At 46.8% G+C, this 16,458-nt stretch overlaps 1 protein-coding gene across 1 annotated transcript; it reads left to right on the forward strand.

Moving 5' to 3' along the window:
* The first annotated feature begins 3,040 nt into the window (after positions 1–3,040).
* KCNS2 (potassium voltage-gated channel modifier subfamily S member 2) lies at positions 3,041–4,474 on the forward strand. The gene has a single exon (XM_009954769.2). It carries the CDS (start codon positions 3,041–3,043, stop codon positions 4,472–4,474), a length of 1,434 nt encoding a protein of 477 aa, XP_009953071.1.
* The last annotated feature ends 11,984 nt before the right edge of the window (positions 4,475–16,458 follow it).

A 16,458-nucleotide genomic window follows, 5' to 3' on the forward strand; every position in this document is an offset into this window, starting at 1 on the left:
TCCCGGGTGGGTGGTTCGCCAGCAGAGCCCTGAGAAGAGGAGGCTGTCACAAACTAACTCAACAGCTATGCTGCCGCTGGGAAGCAGGAGAGCTGCCTCTCTGGAGATGAAAAGCTGTTGTTACAGGGAAACGTGCAGGTCGCCACTGCATTTGCAAAGCCTCGTCCCTGCTATGTGCAGTCTCTGTCTCCGGCGTGCCCTGGGGAGACGGAACTAAGAGGCAGCTGCACTTTCCCCGGCCAGGAGGGCAGCCCAGGGTGCATAATTCAGTGTGGATTCAGCATCCCATGAGGTGCCACTGGACATGCAGTGAAGCACACTGGGACCCAGAGCCCCGACCCAGGGCATCTGTAGCAAAGGAAGGGACATGCCAGAGGATTGTAGGGGAAAGGGAGGCAGGAGGCACTCAACAGCAGGAGAGCAAAGCAAGAGCAAGCACTGCCCAAGAAAAGGCGAGCAGGGGCAGCATCTGTAGCATCCCTGAAGCGTGGAACTTTTGAAGCATCCTTTGGGGGGGGGGGGGGGGCGGGTAGAGCTGAGGGTGCTATGGATCCATGCACATTGCTGTGGGAGTGTCACCAGAGTTGTGGGGGCTCTGGCCACACAATGCACCAGCATTGGTTGGATGTGGTGGACTGATCACAGCACCCCAGGTAGGAAAGCTGAGCAAGCTCTTGGAGACCCGGCCGCTGGCGTGCACCAGGGCTTACTTGCCCCGCTCCACGTCTGCGCTCAGTTACCTGGTCTCTTACAGGGGTTCCTTGTAAATAGGGCTCATGTGCTGCTGGAGTTGGGACATGAAACCTCTCTCCCCCTCTAAGGGTTTGAGGAACAAGCCAAGGGCAATGCATAGGGCTGGAGAGCTTGGGGCTCTGCCAGAGCTGGGGAAAGCAAACGAGGTGGCTTTGTTCCGCTGCACCCCCTAATCCTGCAAAGCTCTGTCAGCAATCCACTGCCAGGAGCCGGACCCCAGATGCGTGGGATCATGAGTGAGCAGCAGTCACAAGGCAGCTGGCAGGAGACGATGCGGGTCAGCCCGGAGCAGGTGCGCTCTGCACAGCCAGCTCCTGCTCAGGGTGGGCCCGGTGCGCAGCCAGCTCCTGCTCGCAGGGACGGCCGCCACTTCCCACAGCTGCCAGGACCAGGCTTCTCCCCAGGGAAACTCGGCCTCGGTCCGGGCTCAGCAAGAGGAGGGAGATTTCTTCACAGCCACCTCCGGCATGGGCAGAGGCGCTGCCATCCATGACCATGCCACTAGACATTGTTCCACACGCCAGCCCTAAAACTCTGCCCCGCCGAGAGCAGCAGCGCAGGGCGGTCAGGGCCCTCCGCTCGAGGTGCAGCCTCTGGGGATTACTCCTCCCGAAATCGCCGATCAGGGCTGTGGGGGGAGGCCGGGGGCTCCCAGCCGGCGGGCGAGGGTGCGGCGGTCAGCCTCAGCACGCAGCCCCGCTTCCCTCACACCACGTCGCTCTGACGGGTGCCCCCATCTTTCGCATTGTCGGTCCTCGCGGGGACGCTGCCCAGGCGCCACAGCGGGGGTGCGGCGGCGGGGGGGGCAGCGGAACCCCCTCCCCCGGCCCCGTGGCGGGGCCCTGCCCGGGCTGCCGCGGGTGAGGGGGCAGAGGCGCGGAGGGCGAGTGGCCGCGGGTGGGCGTCTCCCCTCGGGAAGTTGTGCAGTTCGGAGCCGGCGTGAGGCAGGATCGCGGGGGGAGGAAACCCGAGTTTGCGGCGCCGCTGCCGTCCCCGCGCAGCGCCGGTGCGCGGGGGCAGGAGCGAGAGCGAGCGAGCGGAGGCATCGCCGGCATCGCGGCTCCGCCGGGCCGCCCCTCCTCAGCCGGGCAGCGCCGCCGCCAGCCCCCTCCCGCCGCGCCGCCGCCCGGCTCCGCGCCGCCGTCCCGTGGCGGCAGCCCCGGTCGCCCGGCGGGGTCGGGTCGGGGGGAAGGTGGGAGCGGCGGGGCGGCAGCCGCGGGGGTCGTCGCCATGACGAGCGCGCGTGCCGCCGCCTCCCGCCGGTGAGCGGGGCGGCGCGCGGCCGCTGTCCCTTCAGCACCGCGCGGTCGGCGGGGCCGCCCTCACCGCCACCGGCACCGCCACCGGCGCCGCCACCGCGCCCCACCGGCACCGCGCCGCACCGGCACCGCGCCCCCACCGGCCCCCGCGGGCGGCGGCGATGGCGGGCCGGGGCCGGGGGCAGCAGGGCGCGCCGGCGGGGGGCCGCGGCCGCTGAGCCAGCAGGTAGGGCGGGCGCGGAGCGCGGCGCGGAGAAGAGCGGAGCGGAGCGGGGCGGCTCCCCCACGGCGGGGGCCCGCGCGGGGCGGGGGGCGGCGGCGCCCTCGGGGCAAAGTGGGGCCCCGGGCGGGGGCCGCGGCGCTCCGGCCCCTGAGGCGCGGCGGGGCGGGGGGCGCGGGGGGGAGCGGGGCCGCGGGCGGTGGCAGCCGCGGGGTCCTCGTCTGGCGGGGCCGGGGCGCGGCGGGAGGGAGGGAGGGAGAGGTCCGCGGGGACCCGGTGGCACAAAGGCCGTGAGTAACGGGGGGGTCGCAGGAGCGACAGCCGCAGCCCAGGTGGAGGGTACAGGGAGGGACGGGAGCCTGCAGGGGAACAAAGGAGCCGCCCTCGGTGTCTTCAGCGGGAGGTGGGAGAAAGAAAGGAGGAAAAGGGGAAAAGGGGGGAAACGGGGGAAAGGGGAGAAAAGGGGGAAAGGGGGGAAGAGGGAAAGAAAGAAAAAATGAAAGAAAAAGAAAGAAAGAAAGAAAAGAAGGGAGGAAAGAATGAAAGAGGGAAAGAAAGAACGATAGATAAATAAGGAAAGAAAGGAAAGGAAGAAGCAAAAAAAGAAAGAAAGAAAGAAAGAAAGAAAGAAAGCCACAAAAAACTATAAAGAAAAAGAAAGAAAAGAAAGAAGAAAGAAAAGAAAGAAAAAAGAAAAGAAAGACAGTGTCAATAGGCGAACATGCTGTAGATTTGCTCATTCTGCCGATTTTCTGTGCAATTGTATCCTAGGTTTTCACTCCCTATACTCCTTTGGAAGGAGCTCACTATGACAGGGCAGAGTCTGAAGGCTTTATCCGAAGCAAATTTTGAAGACAATGAGATCAGCATCAACGTTGGAGGCTTTAAGAAAAAGATGAGATCCAACACATTATTAAGGTTCCCGGAGACCAGGCTGGGCAAACTGCTGAGCTGCCACTCAAAGGAGTCAATCCTGGAGCTCTGCGATGACTATGATGACGCCAAGAATGAATTTTATTTTGACAGGAACCCAGAGCTCTTTCCTTACGTGCTACATTTTTATAACACCGGCAAGCTGCATGTGATGGGTGAACTCTGTGTGTTTTCTTTCAGCCAGGAGATTGAATACTGGGGAATCAATGAATTCTTTATAGACTCCTGCTGCAGTTATAGCTACCATGGGAGGAAAATGGAGCCAGACCAAGAGAAATGGGAGGAACAAAGTGACCAGGAAAGTACCACATCTTCTTTTGATGAGATTTTGGCATTCTACAATGATGCCTCTAAATTTGACAAACAACCCTTTGGAAACATCAGGAGGCAGCTCTGGCTCGCTTTGGATAATCCTGGGTACTCAGTCTTAAGCCGAGTCTTCAGTGTCCTTTCAATATTGGTGGTGCTGGGCTCCATCGTGACCATGTGCTTGAACAGCCTCCCAGACTTTCAGATTGTTGACAGCAACGGGAACCCCGAAGAAGACCCTCGCTTTGAAATCGTGGAACATTTTGGTATTGCATGGTTCACTTTTGAACTGGTGGCAAGATTTGCAGTAGCTCCTGACTTTTTAAAATTTTTCAAGCATGCCCTGAATTTGATTGACCTGATGTCTATCCTTCCATTTTATATTACCTTAATTGTCAACTTGGTGGTGGAAAGCAGTCCAACTTTAGCCAATTTAGGCAGGGTTGCACAAGTCCTGAGACTCATGAGGATCTTTCGCATCTTAAAGCTTGCTAGACACTCCACAGGTCTCAGGTCTCTTGGAGCTACCCTGAAGTACAGCTACAGAGAGGTGGGGCTTCTTTTACTCTACCTCTCTGTTGGCATCTCCATTTTCTCAGTAGTGGCTTACACCATTGAGAAAGAAGAGAATGAGGGGCTAGCCACCATCCCTGCGTGTTGGTGGTGGGCCACTGTTAGCATGACCACAGTTGGCTACGGGGATGTTGTGCCAGGGAGCACTGCTGGCAAGTTGACAGCATCTGCATGCATCCTAGCCGGTATCCTAGTGGTAGTGCTCCCCATTACACTGATCTTCAATAAATTCTCCCACTTTTATAGGCGTCAGAAGCAGCTAGAGAGTGCCATGAGAAGCTGTGATTTTGGGGATGGCATGAAAGAAGTTCCGTCAGTCAACTTAAGGGACTACTACGCTTATAAAGTTAAATCCCTTATGGCCAGTCTTACCAATATGAGCCGGAGTACCCCCAGTGAGCTGAGCCTGAATGATTCACTGCATTAGTGTACAAGTTTGACAGCAGTTTGCATGAGAGCTATCAAGAGCTATGTTTATAAATGTTTTCCTATTTGTCATTTTTTTCCCTAGAGGATAGTGTTGCTGACACTGCACTAACTTTGCACTTGAGAAACTAAAGACGTTTCTATTACAAGTTGACAGTTTGCACATTTTCATCCTGTTGCATAGGTACTAAATGCTGACTTTTCCATACAAATGTTACCACTTCCATGACAATAGTGCTAACGGTATAGTGATGATCTGTTGCTTTGTGCATTTCCTCATCTAAGCAGAGAAATGAACGTACCCAAGTGGAATAAAAATTCTCAGCTATGACACGAGTAATGAAAAAATCACCCATCACCTATACTGGTATCTGTACTAGTGTGGGACTTTCCATGCATTTTACAGCAGTTTAAAACAATCACCTGTGAATCGCTGACATGAGAACACTCTTCCCCATCTTTCTGACCAGTAATTCTGATTGTCACATGTCTGAAAACACCTCTACGCTTCACATTTCAATAGAAGTTTACTTATTCTTGAGCACGTGTATTAAAAGCTGGGTTTTCTTCTTCTGAAATGTTATGTATGGTAATATTTTTCAGAAGCTCCTAAGCATAGACCTACCTCTGCTTCCAAGACTAGGTCAATACTGAGCCCCCTGAAGAAGCCCACCCCTCATTTTCAGGTAGCTACATATTCAAAGACTGCATTTCCGCAAGTGGCTCTAGGTACGGAGGCTCATGAAGAAATCTCAGGTTCCCCTTTCCAGAAGTGATCTGCACACAGCTCGGTTCCAATGAAGCTGAAGATATGCTGTGCTTCAGTCCATCAAAATAGTTCTGAGATTAGACACACAAAAAAGTGGGTTTTCAACAATTAGAAGCTCCAATGAAAAACTTGGATTTGTTTAATGAAGCAAAATATTCCCACATGTACAGGCAGCATTTTAGGAACTGACATTCATATACTGCAAAAAGACTAATTATAAAGATGCCATCTGTGATGCTGAGATATAAGATCTAATTTTATCAGGAAAGCTTGAAAGCAGGTGTTAATGGCAGACAATTCCATTAAGCTTTCTGCCAAGGAAACTCTAAGGAAAAAAAAACCCTCTAAGTCACATTTTCCCTCAGAAAGGAACTCACAACTTACAGCTAAGGAAGAGTATAAGGGCCTAAGAAAGGAACAGATAAAAAGAGCTTCATACTGCACTCAATGTGGGCAGATCCTCCTACCGGCTTCTGTGACGTAGTCGGTTTAAATCATTTCAAGGGCTAGCCTGTACTTTTTTTTTTTTTAAAAAAAAAAAGGCATGAGAGAGCAGATCATCTGGGTTTTCACGAGTAATCCTGAATCTGCATAAACTTATTTTTTGAGCACTCGGTCTCCTCCTTGCACAACTGTACAGAGTTCAAACACTTGTAGCCAACAGGCAGAAGCCACTGCTTCCCTCTCGTTACAATTCTAGGGACCCATGCTTTAAAACACTGGCACTCAGTGGGCAGAACGGCATTTCACTTCAGATCCTGCTGCTTTTCCACCCCATTTACTACATATATATGTTCCAATTAAGTATTTTAAAGGGGTTTTTTTGTTGTTTTACTTGTGAAGACAAGAGAGGTTCAGAAAATAAATTCAAAGTAGTTAGAAGAAAAATTAAAATACTAAAGCTAAAATTGTCATGTTTGGAAGCCTGTGTTTGTACACGACAACAAGGAGGGGCTCAACTAGCAGAATAAAGAAAATATGGTTCAAAGAGGTAATTCCCCTTTTTAGGCTATTAGAGGTTGCTTCCTGGTCTGGATCTTTTGGTGTTGTTGCTGTATCCCCTCCAGCTAAAACCAGAAAGCTGAGCACCTACGATCAGATTTCTGTTTGCCCAGTGATCTATCACAGAATACACAGTGTGAAACAACATATACACACAGGGCCCCCCCCCCCCATTTCGTTTGAACACCCTCCCCTCACTTCGGTTAGTAGTTGATTTAGGCCATGAAGTGTGAGGGGAACGGGTCCTTTCTATCCTTCCCAAATAAAACTCTTGGAGTTTTCAACATAGCCTGCACACGTTATAACATCAATAGGCAAGACGTTGCTCGCTGTCCCTGAAAACCGAAGAGCCAGACACATGGCCCTGAAGGTAGACCTCTATAACCCAAATTAGGTGTCCGAACTTGAAACATTTTGCTAAGGTTTTCCCTTTTGGAGGGCTGGTTCAAGTTCTCTGCTGGGTCACAGGCATAAATTCAGTAGTCTCGTCCCTGATTCATGTCGCATGTGTGTAAACTATCACACACCTACAAACACCCACCCAAAACACGGTGCAGCACCAGTTTGCCTGTTGGATTGAAATACCACGAAAGAAACAAGGGAAGGAAGAGATGGGCTTGCACAGCCCATGCACTCCAGTAGGGTTACTTGCTGCAAGGGTGGCAAAGTCCCACTGCTGCCAAGGACACTGCAAGTTCTCACTAGGTCTGTCGGTCGGGGGCCTTCAGAGAATCCAGATCCAAGCAGTGGTTTTATCTCAGTTTCACAAGCCGTAGATTCACAGAGCTGAAAAAAAAATGACTTTCAGGGCAGTTACTTGAGGAGACCTGTGAACTTGCCAAAGAGTCACAAATTCCCTCAGCTGTTGCTAGTTTAGCATTGCAAAGGTTGGATCCAAACTTTGCAACACATAATTTCAATAACCTATAGCTTACCTTATGTTCTAGATTTATTATTATTCGTAGGGCTGATGCTCTGTCATTTCTGCAAATATTGAATGGAACGTGTCCAAATTGTGTTTTACTAAAGAAAATGAAATACCCCAAGGAATTATGACTTTTATTGTACTGGTTGAAAGGAATTTTCATTATTGCATTTTTATATAAGTGCTTTGGATCAAAGACACTAAATAAATAAAGTACTGAAATTTAATATGTTCTTATTATCATGACAATGACTTTACACAGTACACAGGAATTCCCTTCATAAACTTAACTAACTCCATGTTAAAAGTAGTCAGTTTTTTGCTCCCCCCTCCTCCGGAAGAGCATTCCGGAGCTGCACTGCTCTCCAAGGCTTGCACAACTTCTAGCATAATTTTATTAATGTCTGCTTTATATCAGGTTTTTGCTCATGCCACCACTGTTCTTTAGCTTAAATATTTCATTTTCCTCTTAGTGTTTGCATTTATAGACAGCAACCATACATCTTGTATGCTTATTTTCACAGGACATACCTGCCAAGCTTCCTTTTAGCTTTCTTTTTGAAAGTTGTGTTCCCCTGACCATCCTAGTGGACGTAGCCTTCTTTTCTGCTTAGATTTAATGTTAGAGCCAGCATTGTACAGTATTGTATCGCTCTGTACAGCAGTTTTCATATTTGCTTACAACTAACAGAATTTTTCACCAAGGAGAATAACAATTGTTCCGATTTAAGTCATGTTGTTGTCTTAGCTCCCCCGAAATATCTAGGTAAGGAAGAATGAAGCACACCCTTCCTGCCATTTTGTGAAGTAACCTCTGTTCTAGGGCTCAGTCCAGCAAGCGCTGAGAATCCTCATCTCTCATTAAATAAAAGTTACAGAAAAATGTTTACACTTCAAAGGAAAAATCCAGTCTCTCCAAAGCCTCTATGAGGAGAAGAGATGGAGTACTTTTGAGCAGTCAGTACTTTTGCCAGACTTCTACTGTTTCCTAAGAGCAGGGCACCTTCACTTCTATAAAACAGCAGGTCAGAAATGAAGGATGAGAGGAGTAATGGGCTGCTTTCTCCAGTGTCTGAAATGAAAATTGTTGCAGTCAGAAATCTGCTCACCATGGATGTGAGGTTTAATGAAGAACATTGCACTTGGCACATGCTCATCCTGCCTGGTGACAGTCACCTTCCTGGCACTGGTGAAAACGCTGCTCCCACTTTCTTTTGACTGAGAGCTTTGAATTGCTTAAATGAGGATTATGGTAATATTTTAAATGAGTCAACTTACTTTTTTGCCAGGAATAAACTGTTAGAGGATCTTGATTTCTAGTACAAATCTAGGCTATTATGAGAGTCAGAGATGTCCTTGAGAAGCAATATGTTACATTATTTTCCTAAGATGTAAAAATCTATATATAGATTGTGATTAAGCTTTTTATGTATGTTCAGATTTTGTATTATTGCCTGGTTTATTATTCACTTACTTTCATCAGTTGCTAATTCTATCTTTCCCTGCAGACTACTTTATTCATTTTGAAAGCACTGTTTTTCTCCTATATATAGCATGAGCTACTTCACATTGCAAACTTAAAAACAAAGAACTTTGCATTTAATTTTCCAATTTTAATACCTCCAGTATTTGTACCTTTTTGTACAGAATGTTATGAGACTGCAGGGAACTACTGTATCTGGTGCTCTTTGTACTGCATTTCTTGTCCCAGTAGTGTTTAACACACTCCAGAACTCAGCTTTGTGCCACAAAATGGAAATTAAATGCATTTTAAAAAGTGTGTTTCGCCAGGGATTAAGAACTGATTTAAGTTTCAGGATATTCTGAGTATATATTATAATCGACGAGAAGCCTGGATCTCACTGTGAAGATAGGATTCTTTTAAACATATAGATCAGCCTGGATTTCTATTTTTAGAAATGCTCCTAATTTGTGGTTGTGGTGGGGAACCCACATTTTTCAGTCGAGCAAATAGTGCAAACTTCTCGTTCTCTGCCTCACAGATTAGGGATTAAGCAACATACCAATAGCACTTGTAGGCACTAAATCAACTTGACATGACCTTTCATCTCTTCCAAAACAACCCCCATCCTTCCAGGCCCCAGCTGTGCACATATAAGCAGCAGAAAGCCCCTGGAGTAACTGCTCTTGCTGTGCTAGTTATCCATTTCCTCTCACAGTACTCCTGACTTTAATCTACCTTTGATGGTACTTTCAAACAACATTCAACCCACAGTCACCACTCATATCTCTCAGTGAGGTGTTGTGCCAGAACTGTTCTTTTCTCATCATATTATTCTTCATTTTTTTTTCCAATTTATGCACCTGACTTCCCATTAAGTTACACCAGAAAATAATTTGATCTCCTGTAACTTCTTTTCAAGTTGCCCACTATTTAGGCAGGGCTAGAAGAAATTCCCATTCAGTTTCTGAAGCAGCTTTTACTGAATTTGTCTTTTTCCTTAAAAAAAAAAAAAGGAAAAAAAATAAGATGTTTCTCATCTGAGAATAATTTACTGGGTTAACAATGCAACAACAGGCAATACATCATTCAAAGCAACAGTTCTCTGCTTAGTTGATTCAGAGACAGCCACAATGTCTGTGCCTTCAGAGCAATCGTTGAAGTCGTTAAGAAACATCACCCTCATTACGTGCTGTGGATCTCTTCACCTCTCATATATAAAATTATGGGTCGTCAACTGGAGGAGGCGACCTCCAAACACTCTAGAAAGCGTTTCCCAAGAGAGCACGACACTGCTGGCAAAGGTCTGGCTCTGGTATTTATTTCTCCTGCTAGTACAGAGGATGGAGAATCATCTCACAGGTGTTGAGACTCAAACTGACCTCCCACTGGACACTGCAGAAATTTGTTTGCCTGACATCGCCGCCCCCTTTACACATAACTCTAAATCATCTGAGTCCTCACATGGATAAATGCATGCATCTGGCTCTAGGAGGCAGTGGCACAAATCCAACACTTCAGCTTCACAGAACTGTAGAAGAAACATCAGCACCTCCCCCTCTTTTTTTTTTTTTTTTTTCTTTCAGTTTGGCTTCCCACTGATCCCTGTTCAGAAATAAACAGGGCTAAGTTTTTTCAGGGACTGGACAAAGTCTGCCATAAATCTGCCAATTTCTTCCATATATCTAAAGCACCCTAAGAGAGCTGCCCACTTTCAGACGCACGGTCCAACATCTGCTTGTTGTCACCACACGCACAGGTGCTCTGTGGTGCACAAGCCTGTGTAGTTCTGAGCAGACTGTGCCACTGATTACATTGTTGACTTTCAAAGAAAACTTTTATCACATTTGGAAGATAAGTGGTACGCAAACATCACCGTTTGCTTACCAGCAGCCACTGCTCTGCCCATCTCAAGTCCTGTACCTCTTGCTTCACCCTCTCCATCTGATTGCCATATCCTGACGTGGCTATTTCTGCAGCCTCCATGACATACAATGAACGGGTGACGTGATGGGGCCATAACACAGCAAAATGAGCGGTTGGAGTTCCTGACTTAGGAATGTCAATCCCACCAACTTTCAGTGGAAACTGTCCTTTTACATTACTGTGCTATTTTTGAGATACATGTTCTGTCCTGTTCTAGGAAATGTTCTGAACATTGACACCGCAGCATAGCCCCTTTAATGACCAGCCATTTAATTCCTGAGTAAATTCAGATTTATTTCTATTGTACCAGTGGCTAGGCACTCCAGATCATGGGCTATCACCTCCATACGTTAGGTTTTCCAAGTACGGCAAAATACAACACATCAAAAGTGTGGTTTGCTTTTGGAAAAATCTGTTCTCTGTCTTGTTTCTTTCTTTCTTCTTTCCATACCAAGGCACAGTTTCCTACTGTTGCTGTTAGTGTCATCCTTTTTTTAAGATTTTGATCCCTACCCTGAAAACCCAAAGGAACAAGCCCTGGATCTATTTTCTTGGGTGAAGTGGCTCTTGGTACTCCCCGTGGGAGCACACTCTAAAGATGACAGCTGAAACCTGCAGAGGCTGCCTTGCAAGCACCTGCTTGAAGAGTGGGTCATCCCCATCCAATCACCCCTTATGCTTCTCCCTCTCTCTTGCACAGTCAGCGGCAAGGCAAGGCAGGCCCTCACAACAGGAACATCTCAAGTGGCTGAAGTTAGGATGCAGCTCCTTCTCAGACCCGTTCGTATCCAGCCTGGCAGGTGAGCTATCAGGTGTGACAGTTGGTTTTCACATGGGACTTCTCAGCTCTGGTACTGGAAATGCTTTTTCCAACCTACGCTTTTGGTGGCAAAAATGCCCCAAACCTTCCTTATACTTTTGTCAGCGAGGGCAGCCCCACTCCTGGCTCTCCCGTTCCCCAGCTACAGTGAACTGGACGCATAGTGGAACTCTCACCAGTGCTACTAGGGGAGTGCTGGAGAGCACAAAAGAAACCTCTTTATGCGAGTTGTTGCACAGTGCTGGCCCATCCAGCAGCACACAAACACAAATGTGCTTCCTCACACCTGGCAGGAGCCTCAAAACACTGACCCATTTAACACGCCAGGAGACGAGAGCCGTGCTGGGAACAGGAGACGGCAGGTGTTTCTCGGTGCATTTGGTTTTCTTGAGAATCCCTTTAGATGCAGAAAGGTCAGGCTGGACATACAAGGATAGAGAAGAAAAAGGCTTTGACGGACAGTTGACATATCCTGAAACAAGACATCTTGACTGTTTTCCATCCTGAGAAAGCACAATTAAAAAAGCAAAATGCATCTCTCCATCCTGCTAGGGACGGTGAATGAAAGATTAATTTTGAAAGCAATGGTGAATGAAAGATTAATCTACTTGGGTTCTGGGGTTTTTAAATAAAACATTAATCCTATACAGTCCAGAAAAGAAGAAGAAGAAACCTGAATGCAAAGCAAAGCTGCAGCTGGAAGAGTGTCCAGACTCTTTCCTTGCAAAGGGCACAGGACAGCCACGTCTTGCATGGTTTCAGTTGGGAGACTTGGACCAAAGATCAGAGACCAGCTTCCCAAAGTTTAGATTCCCAAATTTTCACACAGGCAGGGGTGTTAGGCATATCCTCCCCTCACTTGGGTCAGCAACAGGGAGCTCTAAACATGAGTCTGGCAGCCTCATAGTAGTTTGGGAAAGAAAGGCCACGCAGCTTCTGTCACTTGCTGGGATGAGGGAACACAGCAGCTGTGTGGGGCTGCAGCACGGCGCCCATTTGGCCTGGGCAGCCGCTTTTCCACTGATCAGGACAGAAGCTGGAAGACGGCTCAGAAACACAGCAGTAATCTCTTCTTGAACATGACTGAATTGTTGTCGTTCCTCGCTCTACAGCTAAGAGCTGAACTAAACACTTCAGCTCAGCATCTGTCTACAAAATAAAATATTAGTCAAACACTTTGCAAATAAGACATCCTCCTACTTCAGCTGTGAGCTAGGACCTAACTGTCATATTTTTTGTGGAGGCAGTAACTGAAGACAAGTGCTATGAGATGTATAAAAACTGTGTCAGTTGATGGGCTGAATAAATCAATGTTAACCACATTTAAAAGGCTTCAAACTTATACCCACTTTTGGAAGAAATCTGCATAAATTGTTGGGACACAGGGCTACTGTATTGCTGGTGCTATGATCCTAGAAATCCTCAATGCCTTACTCATCCCAATAATTCCATGTTTGGGGGCTATTATTACACTAACTCGGACTTATAATTACACTAACTAGGAGAAATAGGTTTATCGAATCTAATACAACACTATTGCCATCGGTTTCAGCCACATTCTGTCATGGAATATAAACAGCCCCAAAAGCTAACGCATTTCTAGACAAGCTGAGCAATCAGCAGTGGATGTGCTTCCTCAGCAGGACAGGTAGCTGAAAAAACACAACAGGTATATATTCTATCAACGTGTTCCAGCACACACCCACAGTGGGTTACCAAATTACTTTTGGTTGGTTTATTGTTTCTAGGATTAGAAATTAGTTTAACAGGATGAGAGACACTCTTGGAATGAGTCAGAACAATATTTCAGCTGTGTTTATTGAAATACTGAACGGGTACTTACTGTATCAGAGACTTCTGCGCATTTGTTGAGGTAAATCGGATTTGGATTAAGCAACTGTAAGTATATACGAATCAGTGCAGTGTTGAACATTAACACAATCACCTGTCATTTTCTGGATGGTCTCAAGAACTTCATTCTGTAAAGATCAACTAACAGGAAAAACAAAACTCTTCCTGGATTTTAGGAGACTCAGAAGAAAGTTACTTTATTAATTGCATTTATAAGTATATAGTTTGATTTTTTTCTGCATTTTTTAATACAAAACACTTCGAAAAATTCTAGTCTTCTTCCATAGTTTCAGCGGGGAAAATTAGTCTATGACAAATAAATACAACTTATCTACAGACTGAAACAAGGCCTGCATTTTAAAAAGAATCTCATGCTTTTGGATATGGTTGCTAAGAAAAATGGTAACTCTACTTAATCCTTCTTCAAATAATCTCTGACCTCCATAATCTCTGGACTATGACACCTGTTTCCATGTGCGATCAGAGATCAAAAGGACACCTCTTGCTGTTAAGCCTGTATACCCCATTGTACTGTAATAAAAATGAAATATCAATTGATGCATCACACTAAAGGCTTAGTGTCAGATAAATCAAATGAAAAGCTTTTGGTCTCCCTCTTTGATGTACTGGCTGTGAATTTTTCCTTAACAGTAACCACACAGGCTTTGGAAGCCCAGGAGGAGCACAAAGCAGCAGAAAGTTCTGAAGAGGGGAAAAAGCAGTGTTATAAACAACAGAGGGCCACGGCCATCTGCTCATGGATCGGTCCCTTCAGTGACATCGAGGGAGTGACAGGATGAATAGGAGGTAGAGAGGGTGTGTCTGTGTGTGTGTCTGCGCACACCTGTGTACAGAGAAAGAACAATTATACTGCTCAGCTCCAAATACTGTCCCTGAGGAGAGAAACAGGACTAGGAGGGCTACATTTCTCTCTGGGAGTGGGCTAGGGAGAGATACTGTAATGTAAAATACCTGTCCTTAGAAGAAATATCCACAGGGAGAAGAGTCCAGGTCTTTAGCAAAGAACACACGGTTTAATCTGACAGAGAAAAATATATCCAGATACATTAGCATGTGGCTGTGTATATTTACAAATTTGATTTCTGAAGTTGTAACACCTAAAGAAAAAAATTTTGAAGGTCGCTGGGGTTTGCAGTGCACAAGTAGATGCCATTAACATTTCTCCCTGTTGTGATAGACAGAAAACCACCATTTGAGCCCGGAATCAGATTAGTGAATTCCTTCCAGTGCTTTCCTGCTGCTGGCTCCCAGTAGCTCCCTGCTTACTGCCCAGTTTATCCCCTCTGAATTTTCTGTGGCCTTTTTGCACTAAACAAGTACCAGCACCAGGCAAGAACTCTGAGCATTTGCCTACAGTGTACGAAAACTTCCTGCTCCCACCATCACTTCTAGCAAAGTCAAACCCTAGTGCCTACCGTAAGAACTTGGGAGACCAAGGGATAGTGCTACTGGACTAAGAAATGCCCTGGTGTAGGGCACAGAGTGACCGTTAGCTGATGCCTTTACAGACTCTTCCACTGCACTGAGATAGATTCCTAAGGCCGATTAAACATTTTTTGTACCTCAATATAAAAATGGACACAAGGAACGTTTTCCTTTCCAAGGGTTAAACGTGATTTTTCAGATACCCTGGCTTGGGCATGCCTGCATCTGCACCAAGCGCTGTGGCCATGCTGCAGTCCTGCCAACAAAGTGAAGTTGCATCAAAAGCCATTTGCCACCGTGTCATGGTCTTGTCCCTGAGACAAGGAGCTGGCTTCTGCAAGGCTTCCTAGGCCACAGGCATCGGTTTGAGCATAGTGCTCCCCTGACGCTGATCAACAGCTTCCAGATTCACACCAAGTCTCTCAGAGGCAAAGCGGTACCCACCGCTTTGTGTTGCTTCCTCACACTTTGCAGGAGCCTCAGTGCCTCCACGACAGCCAGGGAGGGAGAGGAGGAGGAGGGGCACAGTGGTTCCCAGCAGGGCACAACACACATGACATCCTGAGTAGGTCCCCAGCTCATTCAGCCCTCTTGATGAAACCACCTCCATCCATGTCTGCCCAGGGTCAGAGCACAGAAATCCTCTCCGTGCAGAGGCAAACATCTTCCGTAGCCAAAACCCTCCACGACCCCAGAAAGGAGCCAGGGAGGAAGGAAGGAGAAAACACCACCCTTTGATTGTTTTTTTTTCCCCATGTTTATTTACTTGGCACTGCTATGGTATGTTTCCACTTATAAAATTTTGAAACAACTAAACCTTCTATCTTTAAAAGTGGCCACTGAATAAATAAAGCACAAACAGAAAAGAAAATAAACACGAATGGAAGAAAATCAGATGTGAAACAGTGATGCAGATCAGTTAAGTTACATGGATGACAACCTGATCTGCTTTTGTCAGCCAACACTTTTTCCCCTCACATCCACAGACAGCCTCATAAGCGACCTGGCCTGGTGCAAGGGCCATATGCTTTTTCTTTTCCTCCTGAAGAATATTTTTAATGATTTCTTTCTTCCTGTTTCTCTAACAAATACAGCTCTTCTCTAACCTAGAAGACTCTCTAAGGCCTAGTGAAACTAAGCATGAATCTGTCCTGAAGAACCGGTAAAGCAAATAATGGAACAAAGTATCTAGTACCTGTCTGTCTGGGACTAACAAATATTCTGAAAGATTTGGTTAGAATCTCAGCATCCCATATTCTCAAATGAAGGGAAAACAGGACAGCCAAGACTTTACTTCAGTGATCTCTGAGTACGAGAGAATAAAAGCTGTTGCTGGCTTTTGCCTTTGTGCCCAGTGTCCCAAGAACACTTGGCTCAGGGGATACTCTTAAAAGTAATGCCCACAGTCATCTTCCTGAGCAGGGGGAAAAGAAGCAGCAAAATGTGGGGAATTTTCAAGTACTCTTAAAAAACCCTAACAAATTATAACAAAACCAAATAAAAATAGGATGAGAGCACACCACGTAAATGGTAGTCCCTTTTCCACATATGCTAAACAGGGAGGAGAAATGCACGTTATGAGAAGGTATTTCAAAACAAATGTCAGAGGGCAAGTCCCCAGGTGCAACCTACTGACTTCACACTGAACCATCAATGTAATTCTGCCTTTCCCCCAAAAGATTAAGCCATTACTTCACCAGGAACAACACACTGGTGAGAAACACCACACACTACCCAGATCTTGCCTTCTCCAAATCTTTCACTGGCAATAGCGGGCATAGCAC

The sequence above is a fragment of the Leptosomus discolor genome, chromosome 5 (assembly GCF_034619465.1).
Source record: "Leptosomus discolor isolate bLepDis1 chromosome 5, bLepDis1.hap2, whole genome shotgun sequence".
Classification (NCBI taxonomy): Eukaryota; Metazoa; Chordata; class Aves; order Leptosomiformes; family Leptosomidae; genus Leptosomus; species Leptosomus discolor.